At 28.9% G+C, this 19,055-nt stretch overlaps 1 protein-coding gene across 3 annotated transcripts in view; it reads right to left on the minus strand.

The window, feature by feature from the left end:
- LOC100199290 (immunoglobulin superfamily member 10) overlaps positions 1-19,055 on the minus strand; it is a 111,721-nt gene that overhangs the window by 60,476 nt on the left and 32,190 nt on the right. For all 3 annotated transcript variants that reach the window (XM_065788003.1, XM_065788005.1, XM_065788006.1), the window contains one exon: positions 4,790-4,963. In XM_065788003.1, the coding sequence (XP_065644075.1) occupies positions 4,790-4,963 (174 nt within the window). The remainder of the gene's footprint in view (positions 1-4,789; positions 4,964-19,055) is intronic.

The raw sequence follows: 19,055 nt of genomic DNA on the forward strand, positions 1-19,055 counted from the left end.
TCTATTTGCTGATAACTCAATATTATACTCTAGTCTTGACAAAAAGTATTCACTTTTTGATGCTTTAGAAAAAGCAGCTGATCTTTAATCTAATCACTCTTCTATAACAGCTATGGGCATCCAGTGGCTTGTGGATTTGAATCTTTATGTGTCTATATATGAGGGTTTGGGTTTAGGAATGTAGAATCAAAATATGAAGTATATCTAGGATATTAGTCCTTGAGCTCTGGAGAAATTTAAATTATGTTTATTACACCTGTAAAAGAGAGCAAGTATGTATACACTATTTGCTTAGGCAATGTATGCATACTTAGCCTATTTCATTATTTAACAATCAAAATCAAATTATCTTTCTTTAGAAATCATTATGATTGGTTTTAATGATTTTCTCACTTAGCTTGTCATTCTCACTTAGCTTGTCATTTAGCAAAGTAATATTCTTTTACTGTATTTGTCCCTCCATGCTATTAAAATTAATCTCAGAGGCTGCATTGGGGGGGGGGGGGGAGGCATTCAGGATTTTGCCTGGGCCTCAGGATTTTTAGGGCCTCATAATTTTAGAATTTAAATATATATTTTTTAATAAAAATATTAATATTTTTACATGTCTGTCAAATCTTTTTCTTTGGATTTGCGAACTTTGAACATTTGAACAATTTGAATGAGAAAAGCATACCAACCGGAATAAATATACTTGAACTATGGATATACTCGTTTTTCCAAAGTAGTTTGGGTTTTTTACTTTCATTCAGTCAGTTCTGTTTTGTTTCTCCATCCTTGTTGGCGCAGAAGGAAATTGCTTGCTACATCAAAACTCATCAGACAGTAATTATGACTGGGAGAAAGTTTGAATCTGGTCATATTAAGAGTAAAAGAAAACTCGAGGAAGAAAAATACCTTGCCACTCAGAAGAATTCAATTTTGCATCACCTTAAGCCACTGAGATATGCAAATACTCAAGAGATCGCTACTTCTAAAGTTGCACATTGTCCTTATCCTGATGATACCCCTCATCTTGAAGATCCGCAACCTCAAGATGATCTTGACAATCTTCCTGTGCTTGAAGATGATCCAGATACCCTACCTCATCATCATGGAGAAGATGATCCAGGTCCAATACAGCTTGAAGAAGATCCAGATGCACTACCTCATCATCATGGAGAAGACGATCCAGGTCCAATACAGCTTGAAGAAGATGATAATGGGATTTATGGCCCTTAACCCGAAGATGATCAACAGCCCCTATATGTTCCAGAAAATAATCTTGTTGAAGAAAATATTACGTTTCCATCAACATCACAATAAGTAGGAAATTATATTTGTATGAAAACAGTACAGTCCCTGTTATCCGTCACTCGGTTATCTAAAAAGAATTTTTTTTTTATTTTTATTTATTTGTTACTTTACCTTTCCTTTTCATAGCTTCTATTGATATTTTGCATATTTTTGCATTGTTTTGCGTTATTTAAATAATATAAATACGCACAATCACATTAAGAACTGTAACCTACTAATACATATAATTTTTTTTTTTTTTTTCATTCTCCATATCCTTGTTATGCGACAATTTTTTCTCTTATCCAACACCCCTTGGTCCCATATTAGTCGGATAATCTAGGCTCTACTGTATAAATCTTTCTTCTCTTATGAAAGATCCAATTCTAATTTCCTTAATTGTTGCATTTTAGAATTGAGGATCCTTCTCTTTGGCCCAAAATCTTAATGAATTCATTTAGAGAAATTCTGGTTCAACAAGGTCCTATAAAACTGAAGGAGGAAGATTTTCCAAAAGATGACCATGGACGAAAATTCTCTGTGATGTATTAAAAAGGGCATTTTTCAAATGGGGAAACCTATGAAAGAAAATGGTTAGTTTATTCCAAGCATTCAAACAGCATATTTTGTTTTCCTTGCAAAATATTTTCTATTGGAAAAAAGAGCACAAAATTAACTGAAAATGAATATTCTGATTGGAAACATGCGGTAGTGGTGTAATGGTAAAGCGCTCGCTTCATAAGCGAGAGGTTCTGAGTTCGATCTCCACCATGTCCCTGGTAGTACCGCACTCAACTTGTTTTTCCGCGCAGCAGCCTTGTTTGTCAAGGTTTGTGTTTCGGAGTTATAGAGTTGAGAGAGGGTTATAACCACTATTAAGTAGCCTCCTCATCTGTAGTGGCCTTCTTGGCCTTGAGGAGGTGAATAACAAAAAAACAAACAAAAAAAAAAAAAAAAACATATAACATCAGATCTTAAGGACCATGAGAAGTCCGTAAACCACAAGGAATGCTTTATAAAGTGGATGGATTTGGCTGCAAAAATGAAGAAAAATGAGACTGTCAATGAATGCAACTTAAAAAAAATCAAATTAGAAGTGGAGTATTGACAAAACATTTTGAAGAGAATAATTTCAGTTATTCAACTTTTGGGTTCAAAGATAAAGAAATCTATAATTTTAAATTGTCAGAATGCAAAATATTATTCAAAAATTATGGATTGCACTACAGACGTAACTCACCAAGAACAATTAACCCTAGTTCTTAGATTTTACAACTGCAAGTTATTTGCAGTTGAAGAGCATTTTATTGGATTTGTTGATGTAAATAGGGTAACCGGTGAAGTTTTAACAGAAAATTTCCTGAAACATTTGACAGAAGCAGGTCTAGATATATTAAATTGTCGAGGTCAATCATATGATAATGAAGCAAACATGAAAAGAATTCATTCTGGACTGCAAAAAAGAATAAGAGACATTAACCATAGAGCGTTTTTTGTGCCATGTAGGGCCCACAGTTTGAATTTGATGGTATGTGATGCTGCAAAATCTTCTTCAAAAGCAGTGTCATTTTTTGGTTTGGTACAAGAAGTTTATAACTTTTTCTCAGGTTCTAATATCAGATGGGCCATTTTAATAAAATCAGTGCAAACTTTGACTATGAAGCCACTGCCTGATACTCAATGGGAGTCTCGAGTGGAAAGCTTAAAGACATTAAAATATGAATATTCCAAAGTTTATGATGCTCTAGTTGAAATTGCTAACAGTTCAGAGTATGATACATCTACCAAATTTCAGGCAAATAATCTTGCCAAGCAAATGTCCAAATTTACATTCATGGTAAGCTTGAGTGTATGGTATGACAGATTATTTCAAGTAAATTTAGTCAGCAAAAAAATGCAGTCTCCAGGCTATGATCTATCAACAGCACAAATCGAAATTGACCAACTACTCAAGTATTTTAATGACTTTCATGATAAAGGAATTAAGGATGCCAAACATTTTGCTATGGAAATTGCAGAAGAATTAGAAGTAAGTCCTCAGTTTGAAGCTGAAAACACAGTTTGTCCCCGAAAGAAAAAAACTCTTTTTTCCTAAGAATCTGCAGATGAACCAATTTTAAATCCAGAAACACAGTATGTGGTGGAAGTTTTCAATGTACTGGTAGATCAAGCGCTATCATCTTTAACAAGTCGATTTAATCAACTGAAAGAACTTTTTTTGAGCTTTTTGGATTCTTATATAAAATTCCAGAAGTCACCCAAAATACTGAAGCACTTAAGAAACATAGCAAGGATTTAGAGGTTGCCTTAACTGAAGATGGACATTCAAATGTGATTTCAAATCAATTATTTGATGAAATCACAGCAATATCCATAATTTTCCTGGAACCATAATATGGTTCCAGGAAAAATGCTCCCTAAGGCACTGATCAAGTTTATTTTAGAAAATCACTACGAACAATATTTTCTAAATTTAGTTATAGCATTGCGAATTTTATTGACATTGTCACTCACTGTTGCTTCCGCAGAAAGAAGTTTCTCAAAACTTAAATTAATTAAAACCTACTTAAGGTCAAATATGTCACAGTGCAGACTTACAGGCTTAGCTGAGATATCAATTGAAATTGACGAGTTAAAGAACATAGATATTAGTGCATTAGTTGAAATGTTTGCTAATATTAAAGCTCATAAAGTCAAGTTTCAATGAAGTAATGACTATAATAATAATTTAATAAAAATAATTAAAAAAATTTTTTTTTCATTTCAGAAGGGCCTCACATTTTGATCTTGCCCAGGGCCTCCAAAGTTCAAAGGCAGCCTCTGATTAATCTAGTTTATTTCCTCACACATCAACAAAACCTTAAAACTCTCACCCATCTTTATCTTTTCCTGATCATACAACTTACTTAAGTCTTCAGTGAACCATTTCCTTTGTTTTCTAGTAACTCAAAACTTAATAGTGGTTGCTTGTAACCTTGTTGGAAATAAATTAGTTAAAAAAAATATATATATATATATAATCATATATATATATATATATATATATATATATATATATATATATATATATATATATATATATATATATATATATATATATATATATATATATATATATATATATATATATATATATATGTATATGCGTGTATATATATATATATATATATATATATATATGTATATGTGTGTATATATATATATATATATATATATATATATATATACACACATATACATATATATATATATATATATATATATATATATACATAACAAATTTTGTTATGTTATGTATATATATATATATATATATATATATATATATATACATAACAAATTTTGTTATGTTATGTATATATATATATATATATATATATATATATATATATATATATATATATATATATATATATATATATACATAACAAATTAAATTTACCTAACATACATAGACATACACAACCTAATACACATATATATATACATATGGTAATAAAAAAATTTATTTTACCTAATATAATCAAGTTTGTTGCATTACTATAAAAAAAAGTATTGTTCAAAGTTACTTCACATATAATATTTCCCTCGTCTTGCAAGTTTAAGGGACCAAACATAATAACTGATGAATTTATATTGAACTCTGACACTTTTTTTTCTCCATTGAATAAAACTCTTCCAACAAACTCTAAAAAGCACATTTATATTATTTTGTTATAAATCAAGTTAATTAAAAAATATACATTTTTGGTGATATTTTCAAAACCTACAAAGTTTTTGAATTTATTTTATTTAAAAAAGATTTTAAAAAAATAGAATACTAAACTGGAAGATTTCATATCAACAAATATTTTTGTTAAAATATGTTTTCTTTCAATCATTAGCAAATGTGTTTTATATAGAATATCAAATTTACTTTATATCAAATATATTTTACATTAACAAATATTTTTAATTAAATATTAAAAAATACTGTTTAAATGACTTTTATTACTGTTGTTTTTTTATTTAAAAAAACAAACATTACATACATATTTTACCATTTCATACCCAGGCCTTGTCATAAAGATATTAACTTTTTAAAACTACAGCAATATAATAAATTGCTGCAAAATAAGGTCAATTACCTTAATTGTCAAATAGAATGCACTAATGTTAATAATAAATAATGTTAACAATGTTAATAAAGAAAATAAACGGAATGTTTATTTTCTTTAATTTTTTTTTAATAATTAAATTCATATTAAATTTTTTTAAATGTAAACTAATTTTTTTATTTTTTCAAAATTAGTATAAATGAATTAAAATATTAATTTATTATTTAAAATAATAAAATATTAATTTTTTAATTATTATATCTTAAAATTTTGTTTTTTATTTTATTTTATTTTTTTGCTAGTGAAGGTGTTTTTTTACAAGATAAAAAAATTGGCATGAAGCGAATCCTTTCATCTTTGATAAAACACTGTTTTCTATTTCACTTAAAATATTTTTTAAGCTTTTTTTCCATCACCATCAATAATGAATATGGTGGTAATACAATTACTAGTTGTTTTTTAAAAAATAAAAAGTTTAAATCAGGGCTAAACTTGCATAACAGCAAAAAGTGATATTTTTAATTGCTTCAATAAGTAACAATTTATATTAAAAAAGTTTTTTGAAGTTAAATTTAGTTAAAGTTAATTTTTATTAAAGATAAATTTTAAATGCTTTTCATTTCTATAATTAGTAAATAATAAACGAATTATATATTTAATAAACTAAATTTTAGTTTTTTAATAATTTTATTGTCTCGTAGAAGAAGAGCATCAACAGAACGCCTCTTAAATGTTACAAAAAGCAGTTGACTGTCTGCAAACTTCACTGCTTTAGGCATTTGCAAAAATTTTCATTTAGTTTGAGTGTTAACTTTATTGGAAGGTCTGAAGATTACACATATCTTTAACACATTAAAATTTCAAAAGTTAATTAAAATAAATTTTTAATAAAATAATTTTCTTAATTTTAAGGACATTTCTGTGCACTTTTTAAATAGCACACAATCCGTTAATTATATAAAGCTGCTGTTAAAAATGAATAAATAAACTTTGAATAAATAAATGTTGAATATAAAGTATGACATTGAAAGACCTTATTTTTATTTAATATTTTGTATTGGCTTGCTTCAAGCTTGTTTGTAAAACGTTCTATAAAACGTTGTTTGCGGTCTATTAAACTTTATTTGTGTTTTATTGAACGATTAAGCAAAAAAAATCAATCATCATCATAAAACAAAATAAAATAACATAAACAGCAATAATATAATATATAACATTTTTTGTTATTAACTTATTTTTATTATGAAATAGAAGATTAAGTAAATTTTTTTTTATTGCTATAAAAGTTTGTATAAATGCTATTGTGCTTGCAAGACAATAAATTAAAATTTTTTATTATAAATATTTTTTTTATGTTTTTCTTTTTAAGTTTTGTTTAATACTTTGTATACAAAAAAAAACTAAATAAATTTGTTTTATGTTACTGTATATTTTAATAATAAAAGCTTAATAAAGTTTAAGTTTATTTTTGCATTTAATTTTATCTGATTTTTTTTTTTCACTTGCAAATAATGTATATATCCAACATAATTCACATGATCAAATCAAACTTTGTAACAAACGTTTTTACTTTTTTTTTTTTTTGGTAATTCACCTCCCCAAGGCCCAGAAGGCCACTACAGACAAGGAGGCTACTTAATTGTGGTTATAACCCTCTCTCAACTCTATAACACCAAAACGCATTTAAAATAATTATATAATTGTTACATAATTGTCTAAGTGGTTTTTTAAAAAATTAATTACTCCTTTTATATTACCGCTTATAAACTAATTTAAAAGTCAAAAAATGATAAAAAGTTGCTTAGCAGACATCGCTTTAGGTGTACATAAAATAGCTTATGCATATGTAAATTGCCAGCAATGTAACGCTTTAGAAAAAAAAAGACAAGGTCTTTTATTTATCACAACAAAAAAAAAGAAAGACTTATGTCTAAAAAAACTAAACTTTGAAACTCACTTTATAAGTATTTTAATTAAATAGAAAAACAATTTAGGTGGTTCAAAGCAAATAGCAACAGAAACAAAAAAATATTTGTTTATGTGGATAAATTTTATTAAGGATTATTTTTACACAACTATGTATGCTACTACTCATGTGTTTTTCTTTAAATTACTATCCACAAATTATGTCACACAGAAACTTCATAAATTAGATTAAAATAATAATTCTTATTTTTGAACTAAACCAAAAATTAAGGGATTTTGAGAAAATGCTTTAAAAACTACTTGGAATTGTTTGAATGTATTTTCTTCTTAAATGTTTGATTAAAACTGTTAACAAAATGGAAGTGAAACATTTTTAGTTTTCTAAAATTGAAACTACTGGTTATTTATTGTTTTTCATTATTTTTTTATTATTGTTTACTATTTATTGAGTCATTTCTATTAAATCTAATGATTTTATTTTTTATATTTACTGTCATTAGTATTTAAAATTTAAAAAAATTATTCAAAATAAGTTGTATGCTTTATTTACCAGAGAATTTGAATTTAGTAATAACACAATATCAAAAAATTTATCAAAAGCAACATTTTTTCAGTGCTCTACACCAACATGTTTAAGTTAATGCGTTCTTTAATAAATTGAGCAGGGCTATACAAGTTCTCAATGAAAGATTTCCCTGACTTAATTTAAAAACATAAGTAATTCTCTAACTTTTTTCCTGAAAACCCACTTGTTTCCCCTGATTCATTCAAAAAAACTACTCTTACCCTGAGTCATTAACTAAATATAATAATAATTACAAATCGTTTCCAGAAAAAAATTGAGTTGCATTGACACTTGCATATAGAAAATAAAATACTCACATAGACAAGCATTGACACTCACATATGTTATAAAAGAGTATATACACTTGTCATATGTTTTTTAATTAAAGGCTTTTATTTATATACATGATTCTACTATTTTAAACTATTTAAAAAATACTCCTTTTTTTGACTCAGTATTCTCAAAGTTTCACAAACAAAATTATTATTATTAATATCTATTTGCTATATTATAAGATAAAAGAAATAAAAATTATTTTGTAAAGAAAAAGAATAGCAACAATAAAGAAATATCTTTAAAAAAAGAAAATAAATTTCACATTATGTCTTTCTTTTACACAAAATTTGTACTGCCTTTTCTAAAATTTTAATTTCAACAGGTTTTTCTTGGCTTTTCCTTTTCAAACCATTTCCTTTAATTAATATTTCAATATTATTTTTAACTCAATTCTAAATTATTACAGGAATCTAATAGAAAATTACTACATCACTGATCTTATCAGCTGATATCTTTGGCGTGCACCTTTAAAAGACTTAATTGTTAGTTTTATTGTTGATGATAGTCAACTATTATCTTTCTTAATATCATGCATCTTTTTTTTAAGTTAACTTTGGATACAATCTTATTAAATCGTCTCTCTACACTTGCTTGATCATGACTTGTAACTAGGACAGATTACTAGATGATTTGTAACTAGAACAGGTGACTTGTAACTAGAACAGATTGTTAGAACAGATTTTAACTCCTTTGGTATATTCATAGAAGATTTATAAACAAATAATTTATCTAATCTAGTGATCTCACAACTAAAAGATCTTATCTTTTCTAAATCTTGAGATAACACTTTCAACAGATCTGAATGTGGCAAATCTTTCTCTGCTAAAGTCGCATTAATAATCTTAAATGATAGTAGATGAGTCTAGAGGTGTTTCATCTTGCTTTAGAATTTGACCGGTTGTTAAGAGGATATTAAACTTGAATCAAATACATTAGCATTTCTTAGCTATGATGTAATAGACTTTTTTGAGTGACTTTCTCCAATATAACAATTACCATATGTGGAGCTTTCTATTTAAATTTTTTACGTAAAGATAAAGAAAAATCTACAGAGTTTACTTTATCTTTATAATACCTAAGCTCTTCTCAGTTTAAAATCTAAAATACAAATTTTATCTTAAGATAAATATCTTCATCAGTAAGATCAAGCTCTAGCTCAAGTCAAAAACTTGAAAAAAAAAAAAATTAATTGGATCTATACAGTATCTCCAGATTCTTGCCCAGAAATGGCAACATAGGATCATCTGTTTGATATTTTCTAAGATAGAAGACTGCAAAAGGTTCACAACATAGCTTATATATTGAGATAAATAATAAAAATAGGAGGTAATAATTAAGAACCTAATAAAATTATTTAAAATACTGATTTTAAAATGATTGACAAAAAAACCTTGACGATCATTAGATTATAGTAAATTATTAAATTTTATTAAAAAAAAAATTTCAAAAATAAAATTATTAAGCAGTCCATCAAAGAATTTATATTTAAAATTATTAAATTAAATATTTTAGTATAAAAGAAATTTTGAATTTGAAGTATTGGGTTGGGGAATAAGTTTGTTCGGTTTTTCCAAAGAGGATTATTTAAAGGTTTATTTGTTGTTGAGCAAAGTGTTTGTATTCATTAGACAGTGCCTTTTCTGCTCAACAGAACTGTGTCGCCAAACAAGTCATGAATTAGTAGAAAAAATGTATGCTACTGAAAAGACCCGATCGACAAGACCAAGTCATCTTGCTTCACGACAACGCCAGACCCCATGTAAAACAAGTCGTCAAAACCGCACTCCAAGAACTTGAATGAGAGGCTCTTCAACATCCACCGTACTCTCTGAACCTTGCGCCAACAAATTATCACCTTTTCTCCTTATCGAATCGAATGAGGGGTGCTAACTTCAGCAGCAAAGAGGACCTCAAAAACTGGCTTAACAACTTTTTTGACACCAGACCGGGCGATTTTAGGCGGAACAGTATCAACAAGTTGATCGAGTGGTGGGAGGAGGTTGTAAACTGTAACGGTGAATACATAATTGATTAATTTATTGTAATAATTATTGCTTTTTGTTTAAAGAAAAGTTCTTTGAAAAAAACCGAACGAACTTATTTCCCAACCCAATATTTTATTGTTCCCTGACTTACTAGGAAAACAACCAATTGTTTTCATTGACCACTAAGTGAATTCCCTGACTTTCCCTGACTTGGTTGAAAAAGATTGATCGTATAAACCCTGCTGATTGAACTTATAAATCATTATAATCTTGTTTATATATTATTATAACTTATAAATCATTATAGACAAAGTGATACTTCATTTACAATGTTCCTTCAAAATGTATTAACAAATCAATCCATTTTAAAGTTTAATTATGTTGTTTGTGATGAATGGTTGAAAAATAACCCTGAACAAGAAATGAAAATACACAATACTCATTTATGTAGACAATCATGGCTAAGAGCAACAGCAAAAAATATATATAAAGTTATTTTAGTAAATAGTATATTTTATGTCATTTATGTTGAAACAAGCAATTTTTTTAACTAAGGGTAGAATGCAAGAAGCAAACTTAAAATCTGATGTCAAACTTCAAATCTGAAATTCGACTTAGGAAAATACTAAGAACGAACTTGAACTCAAGCTATACTTGAAAATTGGCAGTTTTCAAGTTAGACTTAAAAAGTCTACTTGAGAAAACAAAAATCTTTTCCAAATGCAAGAAGCGAACTTAAAGTTTCAAGTTATACTTCAAATCTGAAGTCTGACTAAAGTGTAATGCAAGAAACAAACTTGAAATAAATCTGTTCTTGAAAAATCAGATTTCAAGTCAAATTTTTGAAGTTCGGTACAGACTTCTAGGTTATCCCAACCCATTTTTACAATATTATATAAGGTGTTCACTTCTGTGCAAACTTCGTTCCACTTGTTTTTAACTTTAAGTAGAATGCTCTATGAGGACCTTTTGTCTATCCTGTGAGAACTTCCATGAAATGAGGCATATATACCTCATATATGTGATGCCTGCATAACAACCTTAAATGAAGCTTAAGTTTAATGCTCAGCAATTGAATTGCTCCTTATTTTCCTGTGTTACAACAGGTTGTATCACAGCAGCAAGTTAACAGTTGATTAAAACACTTTTTGATATTCCAATAAAAAGTTTAAACTATTGGAATATCAAAAAAAAATAATTTGATATTCCAATAATTTTATTAACACTATATCCTGGCACGCTCCAGTACCATTTTTTAATTGAACAACCCCACTCAATATATTGTTACAGTTTGACACATATGGAGAACTAACGCTTACTGCCAATCTGTCAAAAACAATAGATATTATAAGAAATTTTTGTGAAATTCTTTATTCAGTTTTGTTTCAAAATATAGAACTTTTAATAAAAATAAATGTAATCTTTTACCAACTGAATTATTTGCTTTTAAAAGTGATTCAATTATTTAAATGCAAATACTGATTTACTTTTTAGTAATCATATTTTTGCTTTCTTAAAAAATCCCTTGTTGACTGAATAGTCCGAAACCGTTTTCTGTGAACAAGAGACCTAGAAATGTTTATTTCTCTAAAATTAACATTAGATTTGGCAAGAATGGCAGACATAACTGCGGCCTGAGATTGTATTCCAATATTATGTATATATATATTTTTTTCAACATCTTCGCTTCAAACAAGGATGCAAGCAACCACTATTAGAGTTGGAAGTTACTGGAAGAGAAAAGATGATGTTTATAGAGCAAGATAAAAATTGGCAGACGACTTAAAAGACTGCAAATTATATGTATCAGGAAAGCAAGAAGAAAGAAGTGAATTCCAAAAAACTGATATTTGAAGAAAAAAAACTAAATTAATAAGAGTTTTCGGAGCACTTTGGAACAATCACAGAAAAAGGATGAGACTTAATTCAAGATGAGTAATATGAGAATGAATTTTAGTAGATTGCACAAGAAATGCTCATTAGAGCAGTGCCCATTATAGCATTAGTAGTGAAGAGAAAGAAAAGCAATATTACGACGATGTGATAACGGTTGGAGGTTGTCTGCAAGAGCAGGTCCAACTATGTTAAAAATGCATTTTTGTACCTTGTCTAAAAGAGAAAGGGCATTATTAGAAGATCCACCCCAGATATGGCAACAGTTATCTGTACAAGGACCGATCTGAGATTTAAAAAGATAAAAAATAGAATCTAGAGTAAGAAAGTGTCAGGCAAGATAAAGAGATGCAATCTTAGCAGATGCTAATTTTGCAATTGATTTGATACATGGTCTCCAAGAAAGATTGGAATTAATAGTTAATCCTCGAAGATGAAGGATAGATGACTCATTGAGTATATTAATGCTCATAAAAATAGAAAGATCTGAATTATTGCGATAAGGATTGCCTGAAAAAAATTGGGTTTTATCTGAATTAAAGCACACCGGCCACTGTGAGCCCTATGCTGTAGCAGAAGTGGGATCCTTTTTAAGCTTAAATGCCCCCTCCAAGCAATCAGAGAGTGTTGGTTTCTTATCAAGACAAGAAAAAATGGTAGTGTCATCACCGAACAATGCCACCTGAAATGTGAGAATTTCTGGAATACCGTTAATTTAAAATAAAAAAAATTATAGGGCCAAGGACAAAACCTTGAGGAACCCCTGAAGTTACAGGATATAAAGAAGAGTACTGTCAATCGAAAGCAACTTTTATATTACGATTGAAAAGGAAGGAATCAATAATCTTAAAGATGTTACCTGATACACCATAAGAAGAAAGAAAGAAAGAAAGAAGAAAGAAAGCTTATGAAGAAGATCAGAAATGTCAAGAGCAATAGCCTTGACCTCGCCACCTCTATCTAATGCACAATAAAACCTATTGGTTATTACTGTTAGCAAATCAGCTGTAGAACAAGAAGACCAAAATCCATGTTGATCATCAGAAAACTCGGAAACTGAGCACTGACTGTGTATATCAGAAACAAGATATAGGTTGAGTATAGAAGGTATATGATTCGGATTGTCTGGAAAGCAAGTTGGAAAGTTGACTATTTGAGTTGGAGATTGAGAAAGACAAAAGTTTTGGGCCTTGCAGATTCCTTGCAAACGCCTGCAGATTCACTGACACTAGAGCCAAACCACTCAGTGTGATGAGCATTAATGTCACCGACAACAACAATATTGGCTGATGGATAAAGGGAGAGAGCTTGGTCAATTTGATCAGAAATAACATCAAAAAGAGTGCAGTCTTGAGATGAGGGAGAGCAATATAGAACAAAGAGAAAAGCAATATAGTGAAGTGGTGCTAAACGAAAGCGCATAAAAGAATAGCCTGTGGATTCAAACCTAGTTTCGCAACAAATGAGTGAACTCTTTCGAATGTAAATGCCTAGGCCAAGCATGTGACTGTTGGAGTCTTTACAAATTATAGGAAGATAACCATCAACACTAAGATCACAAGATGAGACAGTGGAACTCAAATTATTCTCACAAAGAGCAAGTAGATCTGGTGAAATTTGCAAGAGATATAATTTTACAGAAGTAAAGTTACATTGAAGAACACAAATATTAGTGAATGATAGATTTAAATAACTTGGTGATGATCATGGTTTTTTGTGTTTTATAGTTTTTGGTATTTTAGTAGTTTTTAAATTTGTTAAAAAACTTGACTCAAAACACAGATAGTACTCAGTACACTATTTAATAGTCCAAGCAAATGCTTCATTACTATCAATAAACTCTAAGCTGTAAAAAAGGGCTCCAAATGTGGCCTCGACAATGCACACCAAAAGTATGAACAGGGACTTCATCCACGCGCAGTATGGCACTGTTAGTACTCTGATATTTCACAGCTGTTGATGGAATCAGCCTCTCTGAGAGCTACAATAGAGTTCGGGAAACCTAACTACCAGCCCGCCACAGAACCATAAAGTGAGTTTTAGAGCTGTACCCTCATTAGGCAATAATAGAATGAGTTGTCTTGTCATAAAAACAGAGAAACAAGTAAAATCTATGCATTGAGTCAAGAGATCCAGCATTCAACATCCTAAACTGGAAACAATGTATTAAAAATATATCTGCGCCAGCCTAATAGATGTAGAAGGGTTGCGAGGCTGGTCAACAGATAGAATCTGTCTACCCCTTAAGTCTTTGCCTAGGAGGCCTTCTACAAGGCAGTAGCAAGATGCGTTTAACATCTGCCCAAGATGAGTCTTTTTATAGAGACACCATCTTTAGCCTTTACTTAAATAAGAACCCAAGGCAGGGGGTGTTTTAAGTTGGAGTTGGCTTCTCCTAACCTTTGCTTAAAAAAGTTTATACTACTATCTTGCTACTATTTTTCATACCCTACATCATATCCTACTATCTTGCTAATATCTTGCTGCCCCAACTGATGTTGCTTTAATAATATCATAAGGAGTTAGCTCTATAATTATTTTAGCCCTTTTTTTAATTAAAAAGTGTTTAATATATGCAGTTTTCATTTAAATTTGTTGTAGAGGCAATATGCCTATATTAATATTAAATTTGTTCCGCAAATAAAAATAATAATTGACTTGAAATAAAAATTATTTTAAATTACGTAGTAGTTCACAATTATCTTTTTTTTTCATAATATTTGTCATTTCTTGAAAAGTCAAAATTGCAGTTGGGTGTTTCAAATCCATCTAAATTTTCATTACATATTGATATGCTAATATCCTGGCTTCCTTAAGCTCTATAAATCTCTTTGTTTTTGTTTTTCTGTATTTAGAAATCTGAGTCTCCTCTTTATAATTTCAATAATTCCTCAATAAACATTTTTCTTTCCTTTATTTCGTCTTTAAAAAGTTCTAGATCATTTTCAACTATTTCTAGATTATTATTAGTTGCTTTTATTTATTGCTCAAAATCCATTTTTGAAATACTAAAAAGATTATTTAATTCGAACTTAAATTCTTCTGCTAGAACATGTTTTTTATTGTCTTTAAACCCAAGTGATTTCATTTTAGCATTTTAGTGAATTTTTAATGAACTTTTTAAATTTATCCTTAAGTAAAAAATACAGCCAATTATTTTATCAATAACAATCAAATTTAATTAATAAAAAATGAGTACAATCTGAAAACAAATTCATTATTTTAAAGGTTACTAATTAACTTACTTAATCTTCCTTTTTAATATAATCTCTTAAGCCCGCTTTGATTCATACAGAAATTAAGAAGATTAAGACAGTTATCCTAGGACTAATAAAACAGTTGAATTTTCCTTTTGCATCTTGCTTTTATTTTTGTCTGAATATTTCATGTTAAAAGCAAATAAAAATTGATATTGTAAACTTTTCTGCACTTTTGAGTTAAAAATCATAGATTATCCAGGCCATATTTTAAAAATCCGAAAAGTTGTTCGGGTAAAATATCTGGAAATAATCCGGATTATATTTTCAAATATTTTTATGTTTCAAAATTTTTTCCAAACTTTTTTTAATTTTTGTATGAGTGATGAATGAAAAAGCCTAAAAAACAAATATATTACAAATATATAAACCTAAACTTGGATGTATGGAAATCATTTTGAATTTCTGGAAAAACTAAGAATTGAACAAAAAATCCGGAATTCCGAATATATCCGGAAAAAGATAAACCCTGAAAAATATTTATCAAGTAAATTTGTTAGAGAAATTTATAAACATACTTATGCTTATCTAATAAATCTTTCAGAATGATTTTGACAACAATGTTTTGCACAACAATTATTACAACGCAAAAGTAAAAAAAAATATGGGAAAATATTTTATATCCAAATTTTCATAATACACATCTTGCAACTGTCAGTTAGATGAACAATAACATATGGGCATTTTCTTTTTCTACAGACCGAATCCCAAACATTTAAGGTTATATATTCATATACACCCTAATGTATACTCTTGAGTCCTTAATACAAGGGGGAAGGGGATTTTAGTCCAGATCTAATGAACGGGTGAGGAGGGAGGGAGTAACAGCTGTTTTTAATAGTTTCAATAGGATTTAATGTTGATGTAAGTCTTATACTTTGGTAAGAAATAAATTAAATTTTCGATAAATCGAAATTTACTAAGTCGCTAATTTTTAAAGCCTGTTTACACTTAAAAGTTTTGTTTTTTTCAGTGACTGAAATAATTACTTATAATTTTTTAGATAACAAGTAAAAAATATACTATAATTATACTGCTAATTTGTTAAGCGTTTCAATAAAAAGGTTCTGTCGTTCATTAGATGAAATCTAACTGGTGTTAATATTTTTCTTTCTACTGAATTTGTTCTCTACATCATTATATATCATATTCATCCATTGGAAACTTTTATCATGATTTTTTATTAATTTTCTGCTCCCAACGTAATTAGTGCTTGGTTGCAGCCTTGTTGGAGTTAAATTTTCTTTAATAAAAATTTCAACAAGAAAAATGAATAACAACAACCTTATGTTCGACACAAGGTTGTTATTAGGCATATATGCTTTGCTGATAACTGCATAGCACATATATCATTTAAGGTGGTACAATTCCAAATAAATAAAAAAATGAAATAAACCTCCAAAATAAAAATGCTTTTAAATACAGTTTACTCAAATGATTTAAATAAAAAAATAAAAAATAAAAATTTTTTAATTAGCATTAGGACCATAATGGCGGAAAAACTGTCAAAGAATGCATTTTTGGACTAATTTTCAAAACATAATATCTAAAGCTAGCCACCATCATATGACCTGAAATTTTGTACACTTACTCTAAACACTATTTTATTCCATTTAACAGATAGATTTTTTAAATATCAAAGTAAATGATGAGTTATGTAGATTTTCCTCATATTTTCTTTATTTTTTGACGTTTTAGAGAGACCTGACTAAAAAAAAAAAAAATTACTGATCATAAAAAAAAATCCATTTGTTAAATGAATTTTATAGGTATTTCGAGCAAGTACTGAAAATTTCAGATCAAATGAACATTGCTAACTCAAGAAACTGTGTTTTGAAGTTTAAGCAAAAACAAAAAAACGCAAACTGAGATAAACAGCTTTCAAAAATTCTTGATATATTATTTACAATATTAATTTAAAATCCTCCTGAAACATAACTGTCATTACATTCTTTTGCTTTCTTCTCATCTAGGTGACCTTTTTTGATGGCTCTAAGAGTTTTTCTTCCTTTTTTTCCCTTCTCTTGCACCTCATTTGACTAATTTGACTTTTTTTTCCCTTCTCTTGCACCTCATTTGACTAATCCTTTTTTTATTTTTAGAAGTCGCTGAAATATTTGATACCTTACCATGTAAACCAAAATGTCTAAAAACACTAATAACACCCTTTGCACCATTATTGTATGCTAAAATAGCTGAATACATTCCCATTTCCAGTGTTGATTTAAAAACAAAAACTCTTTTTGGTATGCGAGCCCAAATAAGTCCATTAAGTGCCTCATTAGCATTTTGTGTTTCCATGTAAACATTTTGATAACAATTCATCTGATTGTAAATTTATAATTATTGGTAGAGATAAATCTTTTATCCACAGAGGTATGGTAGATTTGAGCCCAGCATTTGCACCAACTATATTTTCCACGAGGACAAAACTGGTGGCGTGTGTAGGAATCAGGAAAATCGGTGAAGTGGAAAAGTATGGCATAAACTGCTTTCTTCATTGAATACTAGTTTCCCACATTAGATCTGATTGCAAGACCATAGAAATTTTGCATTGAATTAATGCAGTTTTCAGTGAGTTTACCTCTGCCTGATATTGGTTTTTTAGTACCTTTTTGGGCTTTGACAAGGTTTCATAGACGTGTTCCTAACCGTTTTTGAACATGTCCAACATATTCCAGTTTTACAGGCATAAAACCATACTCTTTGTAAGGATCTGCTACTATTACATCATTAAAAGAAGATGTATCCCATCTCCGAGATATTCTTTATATATCAACTTATTTTTTTGTAAAGATCTCTTAAACATAGCCACAGCTCCTACAGATTCCATACTACCCGATGAACTCTTGTGATTCAATTCACACTGGTGATAAACCAAGCAACACTGATACTCTGGAGTTCCTCTTTTAGATCTCCACATTTTACACCCATTGCAATGTTTGGTAAATCTCTGCATCAATACATTTATCACTACAAACAGCAGTTACAACACCATTCAATGAATTATGACCTCGCTTTTGCCATGAACCATCAATAGAAATTCTAACTTCTTTCATTTCAAGAGAGTTGTTTATTGATTTGGTTTCAAAAGCAGCTTTTTGCATACTTTCCTCAGCAGCAATTTTGTAAACAAACATGGCAGTTTTATTTAACTTATTAAAGCCATTAGGCGACAAACAATAAAGATTCATACAGAAGGAAAAAGTTCTCATTGACTCATGACCAGCACCTACTTCTTGCAATCCGATGACAGCTCGCAGGTTGATCTTATATGATGATTCTAGAGATGAAAGTTCTTTTTTAACAGTATCAATAGGAAACTCATTTGTGTTTAAAGAATTTTTTGACTTTGGTGAAGTTCTAAAATTTTTAGAAAAGTTACACTTTGTACACTTTATCTCAAGTAAATGACAAAAGCCCATGCGAGAACTAAAGTCATCTTTGATTAACAAATTTCCAATAAAGCAACTGGGGCAAACAGTGTGTGCAATTAATTTCTTTAACAATAAAAAGTTAATAAGTATAAAATAGTTGTCAGATTCACATTTATCCGAGCTGAACGATACATCTAACTTTCTTGAGCTAACACAAGAAATCTCCTGATCTGCAGGTTTTGATTTGAGAATATCAGATTAGGTACGTGACAATTGCGTTTTATGGAACCGAATTTTGTGCTAAAATTTTGTGCCACGATTTTCGCAGTCTCTTCAAAGTTAGC

Source organism: Hydra vulgaris, chromosome 01 (genome assembly GCF_038396675.1).
Source record: "Hydra vulgaris chromosome 01, alternate assembly HydraT2T_AEP".
NCBI classification, from domain to species: Eukaryota; Metazoa; Cnidaria; class Hydrozoa; order Anthoathecata; family Hydridae; genus Hydra; species Hydra vulgaris.